This window comes from Panthera tigris, chromosome C1, assembly GCF_018350195.1.
Source record: "Panthera tigris isolate Pti1 chromosome C1, P.tigris_Pti1_mat1.1, whole genome shotgun sequence".
NCBI classification, from domain to species: Eukaryota; Metazoa; Chordata; class Mammalia; order Carnivora; family Felidae; genus Panthera; species Panthera tigris.
In genome coordinates, this window is record NC_056667.1 from 150,383,567 (window position 1) to 150,402,189 (window position 18,623).

Sequence of the window (18,623 nt, forward strand, 5' to 3'; positions counted from 1 at the left end):
GTGACCATAATCATTTGTGAAACATGATGGGGCACATACCATTTGGGACACGAAAATACCAGATGCCTGTCTGAAGTCTGCTATTGTGCATGTCAGGGGGCTCCAGATGGTACTTGCTGCTCTGTGTGCTATTTTTGAGACTTTAGAGTAAGTAGCTTGGTAAAAAATAGGAAAGACATGCACCTTGCCCTTTCTAAAGCACATATGTTTCAGGTACTGGCTACACTAGGCAAGCACGTGTGCTAGGAGATTTCTTGCTAGCGAGAAACTTTGCTGCCTACATAGTTTCTGTAGAGCCAGGCAGTTTCTGTTAACTAATCAGCATGCAGATGAAAACATCTTCTAAAGTACATTGTAGGCAGCTATTTTAATACAGCTCTTAAATAGTACCTAGGTATTTCCTTACAGAAAACTAAAAGATGTCTCACCAGTCCTGATGGGATGAGCCCTGGGTGTTGTAAGTGATGAATCACTATATTCTACTTACTGCTGAAGCCAAGACTATACTGTATGTTAACTAACTTGAGAATAAAAAATAAATAAATAAATATAAAAAAAAAATCAATGCAGGTTTTTGCCAGTCTCCATGCCCCATTTTCAAATGTATGAATTTACTCGCTAGTCTGTGTAGAGAAGCAACATGTTTTTCAAATTCGGCAATATCTGCAATGCTTTTTGCAGGCTGACTGCTGGTTTTGAAACTATGCTTTTTTGTTAAGAATATTACCGGTCAAACAAAAAAAACATCAATGCAAACTATACACCGATGTGAAAATTGTGTTGTGCTATTGGTATCTTTAAATGTAAGTGATTTTCTTCTCTGAAGAATTCCTAGAATCCTTGCCTGCTAGAGGGGTAAATATGAGGCCACCGTATTTTTAATCATGTTTTTAAACTTTATGACTAAAGAATCAAAGGTTTTCCATTGACCCTATTTATCAACTTGGCTGCATAAAGGATCCTTAGAAAAAGTTAAAAGGGGGATGAAAACAATATGGTACAAACAAGCCATGCTGTTCTGTATATTTTGCTTAACATTTCCAATGGGGTTTAATGTCACAAGGACTGTTTCTGTATGAGCGGCTGACTTGCACAGGACTGAAAGAGCTCATCATTACCTTTCACTATGGTGTATCAAAATAGACTGTGAGTGGAGGAGATTTATATAAAGGCCTGGCATAGATGAAGTCATTTCAGTTAGCATAGAGAATAGGTACAACAAAGTATTTGATGGCGTAGAGTTAGATCATGGATGCAGAAATAATCAGTGTTTGTAGTTAACAATTAAGTACAGAGTAGTCAGCAGTCAGTAGTAGTCGTAGGTAGGTAGTAGTTAGTACTTAAGGTCAATAGGTAGAGTTAACAAATGATTCTCTGAGGGATAGCAGAGGAGCTGGAGAAGAGCCGTTGAAGGAAACCAGATTTTCACTAAGATGCTTCTTAGACATCACATCAACTCCAAGGAGTAAGAATTTCTATTAAATAATATGCTTATTATTTATTAGTCTCTTCTCCATTTTGATTGGCTTTGTTTGGGCTATTATAAATGAATGATTTGTCACTCCGAGTCCTATTTTGGTTCTAAGCATTTTTAGCCTACTCAGTTGACTCTTGAATGAGATCCCTAAAAGTTCTCCCCGCTTCTTCAACTCTTCTCCTATTTTATACCTCCTTCTTTCTGAGGACTTAATCTACCCTCTGCTTAACCAAGGAGATTGGACCATGTGGTGCTAATACCATTGAGTTTACTCCTTTTCTCCTCAAAGTCAGTGCCTTTACCCTTTTTCTTTTTGTACCTGCCTGTCTTTAAGGAAAACTTGTCTATCTACCCTGCTGAAACATTCATCCCTCTTCCTAGGTTCTCATTCCAACTCTTTTCTATGTCTCTTTCTCAAAAATTTCTCCATTAATACCTCAGGATAAAAAAAATGTCAGTTGCTCTCTTTCCTCTTAAAATAAATTAAACAAAGTTGTTTCTACACTACCTGCCTTAATTTTCTCTTGTGCTTCCCCACATATGGGACTCAATTCCTGTCCTAGTGTTTACCTGAAATGGTTCCCTTCTGTTCTCTGTCATTGACAATTCACCATAAAAGAGAACCAGAAGCTCACTACAGATAGCAAGGGAGCAGGCAGCAGGTAGGTTTGAATCTCCATCTTTAAGCAGAAAATCTCCCATAATAATTGTTCTATATGTTTAGCATATTTGAGTTCTGGTGCTTTAAAAACATTTGACAATGACAAGTTTCATGAAATTACAGAGAGGTTAAGTGACTTGTCCAAGATGAGTGGCAAATTGAAGAGCTGGTATTTAGGTCTTCTGAATGCCTGTTCTTATTTTTTTATATTATTAGGCATAACTAGGGGGGGCATTTTTAAGATAAGAAATAAAATTCTTCCTCAGTTGTTCATAAAGGATTGTCTTCCATGTCAATATAATTTTAAATTATGAAGTCGTTTCTGTCATGAATGATTTATTTCCCTCCCTCCAGGATGATGTATAGAGCCTGGTCACAAGGCCAAGCCCTTGTGTGTAATATGAAGAAATTTGACTCTAGATTGACTTTCAGTTCTTGACAATGTGGGATAATGTCAGAAAGTGTCAGACTGGGTCAGAGGACAGCTTTCAATTTGGGAAAATCCTTGAGATACCCTTTCTCAATCTTAATCTGAGAAAGTATCTCCTCTTCCTAACTGGTCAAATTTGGAGGAGTAGAAGGGAGAGAGTTTTTCAGAATTGACCTATAGACATTTTTGAGAAAATTGCCATTATTCCTAAGCTTGACATCAGATACAAAAGAACACTATCCTTTCTTTAATTTCATTATCTTGACTCTTTTCCTTTTGTACTCTGAACCATTTGGTTCCATTGAAAGGGAGCCCATAAATTTCCCCAGAATACTTTTGGTTCTGGAATATTGTGACAATAGCTATTTCACAAAAAGCAAAAGATCCAGGGAATAAGAAATATGGCTGCACATTTTAGGCCTATTTCCTATGTTTTGAGTTCTGTCAAGGAATCCCATGTTTTGGGTTATGAAAAATAATTTTGAGTCAGTTAATACATGTAATTGGAAAACTTTTACCTCATTTTGACATGGTTGGACAGTAAAAAAAAAAAAATGACCTGAAATGTTTCACGAGAAACTATGTCTAAGGTTGTGCTTAAATGAAATAACGTGAAATGCTGATGTAAAATACAACAGTTTGATGTACTTTTATGTATCACAATACATAAATTTAAATCACTTTAAATTATTATTAAATTACTATTTGGTTAACAATAAACTAACAAGACACGGGGGTTATAAGAATGTGGTTTTAGAGGTAAAAAAATCTACTTTTTTTTTAACCTCTCAATAGTCTAAGAGTACAGTTACTTTTCTCTAACTTTGTTTTTTTTTTGCACATTGTGTGTAACAAGCAGGCATCTTCCACTTGCTGAGTTTTCAGTTATCTTGCACTTTGATTTTTTTACTCACTTTGCAGTCACAAGATGAGAAATGTAGACACTGTGTACAAACAAGAAGTTCGTGCAAAGTCAAGCTCTCAAAACCACATGCAAGACTCAGTGGCACATGGTTTCGAGCTTACACACTCCAGGATCATGTAATTACAGGCATGCAGATGGAAGGAAAGTAAAGCACCTACATCATGAAAATAGAGGATGATGAAAGAGAATGACATTTTCTTTATGACAATTATCTAATGCAAACCGTATACCCATAACCTTTATCAGAGTGGAGGAAGGAGCAGATAAGTGACTTTTTGTGGGGAGGGGGAAACTGTATATAAATATTACTAGAGGTCAAGTTCTTGTTAAACTTAAGGATTTCTATTCTGTACTTGGCCTCTTCCAGGTTATCTTCTCCAGGTCCTTGCTTTGTATTTCCTTTGCTACATCATGCAAAAAAGATCAGAACTAACATTGGAAATCACTTAACAAGCTCTAAACCTGACAGATAACAAGGGTGTTCTCCACAATTTACACGAGAATTAAATTGGATATAAATACCTCCTGTTCTTACCGGTGGGTGTTGTGATTCCATGTATTAAGGTGTGAAGCAGACAGGAAAGAGATAAATCTTTCATAAGTACATTGTAAATAGGCAAGTGGTATATAAACCATATTCATAGGTAATAAAGTCAAACAATGAAAGCTAAATAGTTGTCAAAAAGAGACTTTATCACAAAAATGGTCACAAAACTAGTTATATGGAGAGGGGATGTACAATATATAATTGTTTTATTACTGTTAGTGAAATAATCTGGCAGTATGGAACAACAAAATTGAGTGACACGTGTTCTGATTAAAAAGTCTTGACACTGCTTCAGCCAACCCAGAGTTACAGAACCCCAATAGTTTCTGAATGCTGGTATCTTTGTTCAACAATAATACAGATGGAAGCATCGAAAGTGATAAATTGGTAGGTGCTTTCTTATGAAATTTAAGTTATATCTTAGTGATATAAATTTATCAAATGAATTTTCTCAAGTAACTTTGGGATAATTAGAAATAACTCATGGAATTCAGTTATGCTTTTATATGAAATGTACTAATTGATTGGCTTATCAAATGTAAATTTTTATAGCGGCATGTCCTTACTTCTCAGTCAAATACATCACATTTGGCTTTAATCTGCTTATCCTTACATGGCTTTCAAATTGGGCAACATTTGCAATGCCTTCTGCCCTTTGACTGCTAATTTTGAACCTTTGCTTTTTTGTCAGAATATTACCAGTCAAATAAAAAATGTCAAATTAAATTGGATAGGCTCACTTATGCAAAAATTGTATTATGCTGTTCATGTCATTAAATGTGAGTGGTTTGATTTTCTGAAGAATTCTTAGCAACAGGGTCCTTGCCCACTGGAGGAGTTGACAGATGGGAGGCCATCATATTTTTAATCTTTCCTAATAGATCTGTGATATGCCATAGAATTTGGGCGTGTCACATAATTTATCTGTAGGAATCAGTCTCTGTAGCTATACAGGTAGGTCAAGAGAATGTGTGCAATTCACCTAATAATAAAAAGAGCTTTTTATGCCATGGTGATGTCCTTAATTATGTTGATTTTTAAACATTGATAGACATGGGAGGAATTATGAAAAGTGATTGTTGATGTTGAATTTGCTTAAAAGTTATGAAGAAATCCATATTTCCTCCTTGAAAGGAAAGATGCATTAAACCAGGTACAGTAAAATGGCACATAGTTAATTGTAAATATAGAAAAATTTGTCCTTAACAGAAATATGAAACTTCCAATCATAAAATGTTTATGGCATGCTGAAGTTCCCTAACCTCTCCCACAAATCCTCAAAATGTCCTGTTTTTTTTTAAAGGAATGTTAACTTTGGATTTCTGTTCGGGGGCATCAGAGTGATTGTTACTATTTGCTTGTCAAATCTTAACACACATGGGTCCAACTATTTTTTTGGGTGCTGGAAGCTAGGACAAGTGCTGAAAGCCCAAAGCCTGTGTTAATCATGTTCTCCCTAACCAGAAGTGGGAACTCTACTACACAGTTATATCAGTTTGCATCATGTTATAATGCCTTTGCCACACAGTATAACTAGATATAGCACCATGCAATGCCATGAATTGAGAATGAGAGACTATCTCCAGGGGAGAAAATAAACATCCGAGAGGAAAACAAAAGCAAGGGGTTCAAAGCTGGTGAGACTGGCTTTCCCATTTGAACTGTAGCTATAATGCCTGAAGTACTTCCATTTTGGAAAACAGAAATACATACCATGTTCATGTCAATGCCATTGGTGTATGTCCATGCATGCTGGAAATATTCTTCAAGCCGTTGCCTCAGAGGGTTGGGGATTTGGTGAAAGCGAATGAACTCTTTTACTCGAAGCATCTGCATGTGGTACCTGGCAGTTCCCGAGTATAGTCTTTGGATAATTGCAGATACATTTCCAAAAATGCTTGCATACATTAGTGCTGGATTGGATAAAAAACAAAGTTATAGGGGAAGACTGCACTTGGGCATTTTTATATCTTGTCAGAATCTCAAGTTTGTAGATTTTTTTATGATCTCAATCCAGTTGTAAAGATTTATCACTGGCCAATGGGGAAAAAAAATTAAGTGAAGCCAATATTATAAATTTTATAAATTTGATAATAAACCTGGAGAGGAAAAGTCTCCAAATTCACCATGGATTCTAAATTAGAATATAAACTCAGATTGTTTACATTATCAACCTATGATCTGGAATATTGACTACAGAGATAAAATGCCTTTAAAATAAACATTTTCTTTGTAATGTAATAAGGATATATGTCACAGAGTTACCACAGATATGTTTTCTGGAGCTGGATTAAAATGTTTATTTTTAACCTGTGACATCTCTGCCTCTCAGACTCAAACCTAACCTTTTAATATTAAAAATCTATTATAAATCTCAAGATTATTTTGAATACTTTGGTTTTGCTAAGGAATGATACATTGTTTTAAGGAACTCATACTTTCCTTATTTATTTGTATATGATTTTTAACCTATTAAAATTCAGTTTTACAGTATTTTGACATGAGAAACATATCTCAGGCTTGAGTATGAGGACATCATTTTATTTTTGTAGAAAAAAATAGAATATACATTTCCCTTTTGTCTGTGAGAAGAAAGAACTGCAATGAGAACCCTTGCTATACATTCCAGTACTTATGTAGAATAAGTGTTTTCCGGGCTAAATCTTTGTGATTTAACATAAGTTCTTTGAGTATCTTCTCTTCCCTTTTATGTTTGTATTGTTTCCAATAATCCTAAAACAGTGCTATATTCTATACAGAAAGTCAAATCATGATACATGGACCGTATTCTGATCTCTGGGCATGTGTCAGAACCGTAGAGAGAGGGTAGCATATGTTTAAGGCACTGGGCCTGCAATATCCTGAGCACGTGGTAAAAAATGACCACAGTGTTTGATTCAATTGTATTCAACAAACACATTCCCCACCTGCCCCCCACCAGCACAACACACTTTACAGACCTTTACTTCTATAAACCCCTTGATCATTTTTCAAGTAGATTTTGACCAAATTCGGGTTAAGCATTTTAAAACAACTTATCTTCTTGGTCATTTGCTTAATTTTCCATCTGATCTTTGTCTCTTGGTTCATATGGCCTTGTATACCATAGATACCTCAAGTCAGAGAATGCCATAGAGAAAGAAGTGGCCCTTTGTTTTTATCTATTTAGAGATGAAAGTTGGGGAGATCTGTAGTGAGCCTGACCTGGGATGTGTGAAGGACAGTAATTCTCAGTAAGGTAGACAAGCTGTTTAGATTGGACCTTCCAAAGATAAAGACTCGTGCCTAATTTGAGTAAAAGAGTAGTTGATTAAGAAGAGAGTTAGCAATACTTGCCTGAAACTGATTCCTGTGATCCAAGGAGATTCCTGTGAAAAATGCATTTTACTCTTCCTAACTGTAGTGTCAGAAATATTTATGCATGCTGTTGTGTCTCCAAAGTATCTATCATTTTCTCAGGTAGCACACATTAAGTTCATTTGATATAATCAGGGGGACATAATCAATGCCAGTTATTTTTTTTTAATTTTTTTAATGTTTTTATTTATTTTTGAGACAGAGAGAGACAGAGCATGAGCAGGGGAGGGGCAGAAAGAGAGGGAGACACAGAATCTGAAGCAGGCTCCGGGCTCTGAGCTGTCAGCACAGAGCCCAACGCAGGGCTCGAACTCAAGGACTGTAAGATCATGACCTGAGCTGAAGTCGGACGCTTAACCAGGTGAGTCACGCAGGTGCCCCTCAATGCCAGTTATTTTATTTAAAGCACATAACTACTTGGAGGTGGGTCAGGGAAAGCATTCTTAATTTGTTTGTAATACATACTATGGTTTCATTTCTACACTGTGGCTTTATCTCCATACTGCTATGAAAATGAACCAAAACATTAGTCTGGGTCACAGACAGGTATTTCCATTCATTGCCAAAATGGCAAAATCTAGATTAAAAGCATGTAGTTTAATATATGAATAACATGTATTTCTCTTAGGCAATTCTATGTGGTGGCTTTTTAAGTTGTAATGAAGGCACAAATTATTTTTTCTGATTTTTTTTTCAGGAGCAACTGGAGCCGTAAGCAAGAAAGAAGCACAACATAGTTATATTCTTTATACATTATTCGGTTAATGCTTAACAATTGGCATACGAGTCAAAAGTAAGATGGCAAATATGAATCAAAATATGAGTCAAAAGCAAGATGGTAGACTATATAAAGGCATTTCTCTCTTCAACTCAATATTTTATTTAGCTTTCCTCGATAGTTGCAATTTCACCAGATGGTTTGTTTTAGGCTTGGATATTATAGAAACAAAACAGGTGTATCTTAAAACTTCCTTCAGCACACCACACCTAAAATCTGATATGCTAACCAAATGGATGTATTTAGTAGGCCATTAAACATTAGCTGAAATGTACCGATAGAGCAAATACACGTTTTCTACCTAATACACAAACTTTTAAAAAGTTTAACCTAAAAAATTAGATGTTATCGGTGTGTAATTTACATACAATAAATTAAATAGGTGTTAATGGCACAGATCAATTAATTTTTACCAATGTATACGCTGCTATAAACACAATCAAGATATAGAACATTCCATCACCCCAAAAGATTCCCCAGTGTTCGTTGGCTGCCCTGCATACTCACTTCAGAACCTAGACAACCACTAAGTTCCAATGTATGTCATTAAAGATTAGTTTGCATTTCCTAGGTTTTCATATAAATGGAGTCATGATGTATACATTCATTTGTGTTGACTTCTTTTGTTCAGCATGTTTTTGAAATTAATCCTGTTGCTGTATAAATCATTAAAATGTTCTTTTCTTTTTTTTTTTAATCACTGTGCAGTATCCATCCAATGGCTCTACCAGTTCAGTTCATCTCTTCTGTTGACAGAAAGCTCATTGTTTCATTTTTGGTTACTATGAGTAAAACTGCTGCGAACATTTGTGTACAAGTCTTTGTATGGGCATATACTTCCATTTCCCTTTCAAACACCTAGGAGTGGAATTGTGTGGTATGTTTAACTTTATAAGAAACCACGCGACTGTTTCTCAAACCTGTGTCAATTTATACTCCCTCCAGCAATATGTGACAGTATCAGTTGTTCCCAAACCAACAGTTGGTATTGCCAGTCTTTCATTTTAACCTTGTAGTGGCCATGTAATACCTCATTAGAGTTTTCATTTGCATTTCCTGATGACTAATGACATCTTTTCCTGCACTTATTGCCCATTAATTTATCTTCTTTTGTGAAATGTGTTTAAATCTTTTGCTACTTTTTAAATTGAGTTGTCCTTTATTACAGAGTTGTAAGAATTCTTGATATATTCCAGATACAAGTCTTTTTTTTTTTTTAGGTCTGAGTATTGAGAGTATTTTCTTCTAGTCTATCATTTGTTCCTTTTCTTAATAGTGTCCTTGGAAAAGCTGAGGTACCAATTTTGATGAAATACAATTTATCAAATTTTATTGTATGGCTCAGGCTTTTTGTTTCAGTTTTGGTAATTTGTTTCACTATGGAGCTTTTCTATCACATCTAAATTGTCATATTTATTATTATAAAGTATTTCATAATCTTATTTTATTATTCTTTTAATATCTTTATAATGGATAGTAAGATCTTTTCTTTCATATAAGACATGTTAACTTATGTCTTCTCTCTTACCAGTCTAATAAGAGGTTTATCAATTTTATTGATCTTTTAAAGAGCCAGAATATACTACCATTAATTTTCTCTCATGTATGATTTCTATTTTATTAACTTTTGCTCTTATCTCTGATATTTCTTCTACTTATATGTTTAATTTGCTTGTCTTAAAATAGAAGATTAGATCCTTGATTTTTAGATCTTAAGACAGAAGCTTAGATCTTTGATTTTTAGATCTTTTTTTTTTAAAAATATAAACACTTAAGGGGTGCCTGGGAGACTCAGTCAGTTGAACGTCTGATTCTTGATTTCAGCACAAGTCATGATCTCATAGTCGTGTTATCGATTAAGCCCCACATTGGGCTCAGCACAGAGAGTGGAGACTGCTTGGGATTCTCTCTCTCTCCCTCTCTCTGCCGTTCCCCCAACTTATGCTCTGTCTCTAAATAAATAAATAAACTTAAAAAAAATAAAAACACTTAAAGGTACACATTTCTCTCTGAGCACTGTTTTAGCTGTCTCTTACACATTTTGATACATTTTATTTTCTGGTTCCCTCCCCCATTTTCAGGGAATCCACATACACATTTGTTAAAGTGCTTGGTATTGTCTACCAGTTTCATCATTTCTGTCAATTCTGGCTCTGAGCTTCATTTTTTTGTTTTATTAAGATATGATTGACATATAGCATTATATTAGTTTCAGAAGTACAAAGTAATGATTTGATATTTGTATACAGTGAGAAATGATCACCAAAATAAGTCTACTTAATATCCATCACCACAGTGACGAGAACTTTTAAGATCTACTTTTTTAGGGGCACCTGATGGCTCAGTCGGTTAAGCATCCAACTTCTGGTTTAGGCTCAGGTCATGATCTCACAGCTTCGTGGGTTAGAGCCCCACATCAGGCTCTGTGTTGACAGCACAGAGCCTGCTTATGATTCATTCTCTCTCTCTCTCTCTCTCTCTCCATCTGTCTCTGCCCCTCCCTCCCTTTTTCTCAAAATAAATAAATAAACATTAAAAAGTAGCCTAAATTTTTTTTTGGTAGTTTAGCGGTGCCTGGGTGGCTCAGTCGGTTAGGTGTCCAACTTTGGCTCAGGTCATGATCTCGCGGCTTGTGAGTTCGAGCCCATGTCCGGCTCTCTGCTGACAGCTCAGAGCCTGGAGCCTGCTTCTGATTCTGTCTCCCTATCTCTCTGCTCCCCGCCCCCCCAGCCCCGTTCACGCTCTGTCTCTCCCTCTCTCTCAAAAATAAATAAACATTAAAAAAAATTTTTTGGAAGTTTATAAATGTTAGTTTAAAAAAATAAAAAAAAAGATCTACTCTTCTAGCAAGTTTCAAATGTACAATATAGTATTATTAACTATAGTCACCATGCTGTACATTACATCCCTATTTGTTTTTTTATTTATTTTTTATTTATTTTAATAACCAGAAATTTGTACTTTGATTCTTTTCACCCATTTTACCTACTCCTCACCCCAGTCTCTGGTAACCACCAATCTATTCTCTGGATCCATAAGCTTGTTTTTTTTTGTTGTTGTTGTTGTTGTGGTGGTGGTGGTGGTTGTGGTTGTATCTTACTCTACTCAGTTAACTAAAGTGTTTTCTCTTTTCCTAAAATATGAAAATTGTCTGAAGAAACCAAGTATTCTTCTTAAGGAATCAATAGAAATAGCTTAGTGCTATATTTAAGAAGGAAGGTAGGAAAGAAAGGAAAAAAGTAGGAAGAAAGGAAGGAAGGTAAAAAGACTGCCAACAACCCTGATTTAGGGATTAGAGATTGGGTATAGGCCAAATAAAGAACTGGGTTTTCTTTAATTTAAGATAATTCACAGGATAAATAGTAGTATGTATTTAACATACCTCACAAGTGATGGGTATTCCCTAAGTGGTGAGCAGGTTAAACTTCAGTGCATTTGAAAAATTCCTTCTTGCAAATTCTAAGTTTCAACATACAGGTTCTGTTTTCTTTATGAAAAGTATATATATTTTTTTCTATACAGATGTTTAAGTAATTAGGAACAGACTTTTAAAAATTTTGTTTGCTACCTGTTTCACTAAGATTGATAATCTCTGTAAAGTATTTACTGGCAGTTGTAATCACAGAGTGGGTGGGACTGTGCTTGTTCCGAGAGATTTAGTCTCTCTGGAATGAATTTTTCCATTTTTCCCAGTAGGTCCCTCTTCATGTCCTTCTGGGTACAAGATTACGTCTGTGTTTGTAGTACAGACTTAGCCTGCATCTGTAGAATATGTTGGGTTATTTGAATATAATACAATTTGCCTATAGCAATCCTAGCATAATAAAAATGCTAAGACATACATATGAAAAGTAAATTTGAAATACATTGAACAATAAACTGGGTGAATTGATTTAAGTTTCATAATAAAGGTTATCTAAGTATATTTCATTAGTTAATGTGTTAACATTTAAAAAGCAACTCTGGATCTGTTTTCATATTTGTATACAATCTAAGGATGATGCCCTTTTTTAAGCATTCAAAATCCATTATGCTTTTGTCAATTGCTGTTTGGTATCAGCAAGGTTATCTTTAGTGACTCCACAGTATGATTTTTAAGAAAAATTATACATATTTTTTAATGCGGTTTTTTTTTGCTTCTTATTCCAAAAAAATATACCTTATTAATGACACTGATGTCATCATCCTATTACAAGGTAAAGAGCAATAACTGAAATTTGGCCTGATGTCATAGGAAAAGGCATTTTTAGTCAGTAAGTGGTGAAGAATATATATATTTGTGTATATATGTGTATAAATGCAGATACATAAGAAACATTTCTATTATTTCTATATATTTTATATAGAAATATATATTCTATATAGATAGAAATATATATATTTTATATAGAAATATATATTCTATTACTATTACATTACTAGATAGAAATGTATATATATATGTATATGTATATACATATATATGTGTGTGTATATATATATACATTTCTATCTATCTAGAATATAATGTAAACTAGTCTTTCCCATTGTAATCTGACCTCAGCTTAAAATAGAAAATAACCATTGGTAACAAATTACAGACACTTTTACAGCAGTAAAAGTGAACTGCAAGTCTCAGTTCCTGGATCCCAAGATCCATGCCACTCCAGTTTTCAGTTTTTGGTTTTCTGAAGTCCCGAAAGTCCTTCGGTGTCTCCCTTTCACAGAATCAGTTTTGATAGAATATAGTACCCATATATGTAATCCCATTATCTCTACAGTTTTCTATAATTTTTTCTTTGCCTTATTCTTAATGTTCTAGAGATATCAATTTTGTGATATTATCTCATCCTAATAGATAACAAAAGAGAAATCTACTTACAGCCAATCAACATGACACAGATTGAAAAGATTTTCTCCGAATTGGTGTTAGGAGACACATTCCCGAATCCTACACTGGTTAAGCTGCTGAAGGTAAAATAAAGTGCTGTGACGTATTTGTCTTTAATGGATGGTCCAGAACTTGAGTCACTGTCATTGTAACGTTTCCCAATTTGTTGTCCTAAGGAATCCAACCATCCGATTTTGTCTGTCAAGTAGGGCCTTTCTACATTCCCAATTGCATACCAAATGCAAGCCAGCCAGTGAGCAATCAAGGCAAATATGCACATTAAGAGCATTAGAACAGCAGCGCCATATTCTGAATAGCGATCAAGCTTCCGGGCCACTCTCACCAGACGAAGGAGTCGAGCTGTCTTCAAAAGACCAATTAATGTTGTTGTCTGTGGAAACAAATGTGTATGGTCAGAAACAGTTGGCAAACAACTCAGTGTATGTTCCTGTGAAGCAAAGTAGGTAGAAACAGGTCAAAACAAGATGGTAGCATTGAAGATAAATGCATATTTGAATGAAGTATTAAGGTTAGTTTTTGTTTGTTTTAACTTTGTCTGCTTTGGAAAATACTTTGAAAGTGTCTGGTACATTCATATCTTGGCATGCAAGACCCATGGGACAGACACTCCATCTGTCTAGCTTTATGCTCTAACCAAGTGCCTTGGAGATAACGAATAGTCAGTAAATCATTCATTCACCAAGAAACATCCCATGTGTTACTGGTGTGCCTAGCAAGTGCCTACACACTGGGATTATAGCGTTGAGCAAACAGATGTGATCACTTTTATAATAGAAAGATATTTATTTACTAGACAAAATGCTGTCTCTAGTGAGGAGAAATGAGGTCCACTGTCTCGAGGGGAGAAACAGATTTTTTTTTTTAACGTTTATTTATTTTTGAGACAGAGAGAGACAGAGCATGAACAGGGGAGGGTCAGACAGAGAGGGAAACACAGAATCTGAAACAGGCTCCAGGCTCTGAGCAGTCAGCACAGAGCCCGATGCGGGGCTCGAACCCACAAGCTGTGAGATCGTGACCTGAGCCCAAGTCGGACGCTTAACCTACTGAGCCACCCAGGCGCCCCGAAACAGATGTTTTTTAAAGAAACGAACAATAGGATTGTTTAAAGAGTAAAAAAAAAAATGTGACAACAATAATAAGACAAAGTGGTATGATAGAGTGGTATTTGAGGGCATGAGTCAGGATGGAGACTCCTTTGGAAAGAAAGGCCAAAGAAGAACTTGCTGAGGAACTGATACTAGAATTGAGAGAAACCTGCATAATGAGAAGAACCAGGCAAGCAGATAATTGGGAAACTTATTGGATGATTGCATGCATGCCTTAGACACTATATTTAAATTCATTTTTCCTTCCCAAATGTGTTAAATTGATAAATTGTTTCTTGAAGTCCCAATGATATTACGTATTTTTCTTTGGGGTGTGATATGTGTAATTAATTGTATGATTATTACTGACCAGGTATCTAATGATAGGACACTTCTATATAATAACAGGATACTTCACTGGTTGTTTGGATTTGAAATCTGATAAGTACAAATTACAAGTTCATTTCTTAGGTTTCCTAAATAATGTCAGCTATAAGTACTATATAATTCACAGGGCATATAATTATTCCATAGTTACATGGTGTTTACCAATCAATTATTGAGTCATTTTATGTGTTCATTGTTGGTGTTTATTTTGCAAAGTACATCCAACCGCATTAGGAATACTTATATTTTAATTAAAGAAATAGCACATGGAAGAACTATCACCCTCTATCCATATTGATTTGGTGGAAAAAAAGCACTAAATATTAAGAAAAATAGTTTCATCAGAATTCTAGAAGTGTTGTAGTTTCTTTTTTCTTTTTCTTCAGAGTGGTCACTAAGAGGAGGGGAGATCCCTTGGTCTCCTCCAAATTCTTTTTAAGTTTGTATTGGAACCTTCTAGAGGTGAGAGGAGCTTGTGTAGTTGGGATGTGCTTATTACATTTGGGCTCTGGTCTTTGTTCATTATGGGATGTGTGAAGAAGTGAGTCTTCTCTGCTCCCAATGTTGAATTATTGTTTTTCAAGGTGGAATAAAGAAAATAGCATTTTTTTCTTCACAAATGTGAGAGTATATCTCTTCTCAACAAATAAAGGGAGAGTCTAAGTTATTATTAAGTAGTTCTCTGGAAGAAAAAACTTTCCATCATTTGAATTATTAACATTTTAGATGATCAGTTTTTTTTCAAATTTCGTTGGTTCTTTGTTTCAAGTTTTTGTTTAAACTCTATTTAGTTAACATATAGTATAATATTGGTTTCAGGAGTAGAATTTAGTGATTCGTCACTTCTATGTAACACCCAGGGCTCATCACAAGTGTCCTCCTTAATACATCACCCATTTAGCCCATCCCACACCCACCTTCACTCCATCAACCCTCAGTTTGTTCCCTATAGTTAAGAGTCTCTTATGGTTTGCCTCCTTCTGTCTCTTTTTTTTTATGTTCTTTCCCCTATGTTCATGGGTTTTGTTTCTTAAATTCCACATATAACTGAAATCATATGGTATTTGTCCTTCTTTGACTTACTTAGCATAATACACTCTAGTTCCATCCACATTGTTGCAAATTACAAGACTTATTCTTTTGATGGCTGAGTAATATTCCATTGTATATATAATGGAATGTATATTCCATTATATATCTATATCTAAATCTATATGTATATGTATATGTATATGTATATCTATATCTTTACCCAGTCATAGTCAATAGACATTTGGGCTCTTTTCCTAATTTGGCTATTGTTGATAATGCTGCTATAAACATCAGGGTGCATGTGCCTTTTTGAATCAGTATTTTTGTATCCTTTGGTATAAATACCTAGTAGTTCAATTTCTGGGTCATAGGGTAATTCTATTTTTAAATTTTTGAAGAACCTCCATACTGTTTTCCAGAGTGGCTGCACCAGTTTGCATTCCTACCAACAGTGCAAGAGGGTTCCCCTTTCTCCACATCCTTGCCAGCATCTCTCATTTCCTGTGTTACTAATTTTAGCCATTCTGACAGGTGTGAGGCAGTATCTCTGAAGTTGTGATTTGTATTTCCCTAATGATGAGTGATGTAGAGCATCTTTTCATGTGTCTGTTTTAGCTGATCAGTTACACATTGGGACTTTGGAACAAACAAATGGGTGTATGAATTCTGTATCCATACCCATCTATCATCTTGGAGAAGTTGTTTACTTCATCTCTAAACCTCAAATTTTTCATCTGTAAATGAGCATAATAATGCCTCCTCATAGGTTTGTAGGTAATGCCCAGTAAATAGTAGCTTTTTGTTCTTATTTAAATATCTCATAAGCTTTAGTTTCTATCAGTAAGTGGGAACATTATATTGTAAAATGGATGGATACACACATTTTCCAAATGCATTACTTTGATATCTAGAATTCCAAATGGAGGATTTTCCAACACTGGCCTTGGCATCCTCAGGAAACGGTGGGAATTTTAAAGACAAAAACATCATCTACATGCACTGGTTGCTTGGATTTAGTAGCAGGAATCACTGGTCCAACGTGTCTCTTTTTACACTTCACAGCTTGTTTGTGTGTTTATATTTCCTCCATGCTCTGTTAGCTATTTACTTGTGTTGAGAAATCAGAAATATTGAAAATTATTGCTTAAAACTTCTCTTCTTTGGAAGAAAAATTTTCTCTCAACCTCAAAATAAGTAAAATATAATGAAAATTCTCTAAGGTATTTGGTTAATGAAGTGAAATGCTTCAAAACAAATGAGATGTTTTAATAACATATTGTGATAATAAGTACTAATGACTCTTCTGGCTGCCAAGATAGTAAAGCAAAAATGATGTTATATAATCCATCTGCTGTGTAGGCCAACTCCCTCCTTTTTCTCTCCCTTCAAAGAAACATCTGATGTTTCTTCTAGGATTATATCAAAATAAGGCAAAACCTAAATGACAGTAAGTTCTCTAAGCAGATAAGTGAATATAATTTATATAATAACACACAAATGACATCTTTTCTGGACAAAAAAAAAGCTTAACAAATATGGTACACGATGAAGTCTCAAACCAACTGACATGATACTAAATGACTGCAAGGGTAGAGAGAGGGAGATGGGGAGAGAGGGAGGGAAGGAGAGAGAGAGAGAGAAAAGAAGAGGGAGAGAAAAGAGGGAGAAATTTCTAAGCAGTTGTTTTATCTTTCAGTTGCTTCTGAGGATGAATGAAAATGGACTTCAACAGTCAAAGCCATTCTCTTGTGATTCCATAAGATGTACCCAAGCATAACTACATATGTTGTTTGGCAATGTAACAAATGACTTGATCTTATTTGTATTGTTATCAAGATGCTGTTAACACACCTGGGCTTTCTTCCTTAGCTACTGTTGTGTACAGCCTATCTTGTAGATAGATGACACGAGACTGCAATAACACTTTTCTTCTTCTTTAAATTTCTCTGTAAAGATTTAAAGGGTTTTTCCCATTTTACACAAAGGAAAAACGACTGCAGCAAAATCTCAGAGAGCAAAGACTAAAGAATGATCAGTTTCCTCTTGCTGATTTGTTGGTGACTATTTGTCCCTTTGTTTACTTCAATGTACTATCTCCGTCTTATGCACAAATGAAAAATGAGACCCACAACTACCTTATAGCTGTGTTAACATCAGAACATGGCTGAGGGGAATGTTTTTGGCATACATGTTTCTCTGACCATATATCTAATTTCATGTAATACTCAGCCATACTATGAAAATTTATTTTGTGGTTTTTTTTTCCCAATTTTTGAAAATAGAAATAAATCCATCCTTACGCTTATCGCAACAATTAAAAAAACAGTAGAGGTACAAAGAATCTTAGGTATTATTTTTTAACTTTCCACTGGTATCAGAAAAAATATTGTCTGCTTTTTGCTACTTTGGGTAGACTAACCAAGCATAAGAGCTCACAAGAGGTATGTGTGATTATGCACTACAAAGATATCATGACAATAAATAAGATGGAGAAAGAGGTGAGCGACTTGGCAGTAGATGGAAGCAAGGTACTTTGTTTTTTGGTCATGCCCATGAAATGCAGCAAAGGAGACATAATGAACTCTAATAAGTCATGTCTCTGCCTCATCAGTACCTATGCCACTTCAGAACTCCTTTCACTGTGATTGAATGGTATTTCAAACTCTTTTTGCCTGAATGCCACAGTAAAGAAAGTGTACTTGTTTAAGACTTGTATTTTTAATGTATTTTGTCAGAACTTTTTATTTTTATTTTTATTTATTTATTTTTTTTTAATTTTTTTTTCCCAACGTTTTTTATTTATTTTTGGGACAGAGAGAGACAGAGCATGAACGGGGGAGGGGCAGAGAGAGAGGGAGACACAGAATCGGAAACAGGCTCCAGGCTCCGAGCCATCAGCCCAGAGCCTGACGCGGGGCTCGAACTCACGGACCGCGAGATCGTGACCTGGCTGAAGTCGGACGCTTAACCGACTGCGCCACCCAGGCGCCCCTGTCAGAACTTTTTAAATGTAAAATGATTTTTCCCCTGGAATTTCAAATTATTGACAT

The 18,623-nt window shown here is 35.2% G+C and overlaps 1 protein-coding gene across 3 annotated transcripts in view; it reads right to left on the reverse strand.

Annotated features, from left to right (window-relative positions):
• KCNH7 (potassium voltage-gated channel subfamily H member 7) overlaps positions 1–18,623 on the reverse strand; it is a 154,686-nt gene that overhangs the window by 46,250 nt on the left and 89,813 nt on the right. For all 3 annotated transcript variants that reach the window (XM_015535883.2, XM_042994571.1, XM_042994572.1), the window contains 2 exons: positions 13,037–13,436; positions 5,754–5,953 (listed from right to left, as the gene is read on the reverse strand). In XM_015535883.2, the coding sequence (XP_015391369.2) occupies positions 5,754–5,953; positions 13,037–13,436 (600 nt within the window). The remainder of the gene's footprint in view (positions 1–5,753; positions 5,954–13,036; positions 13,437–18,623) is intronic.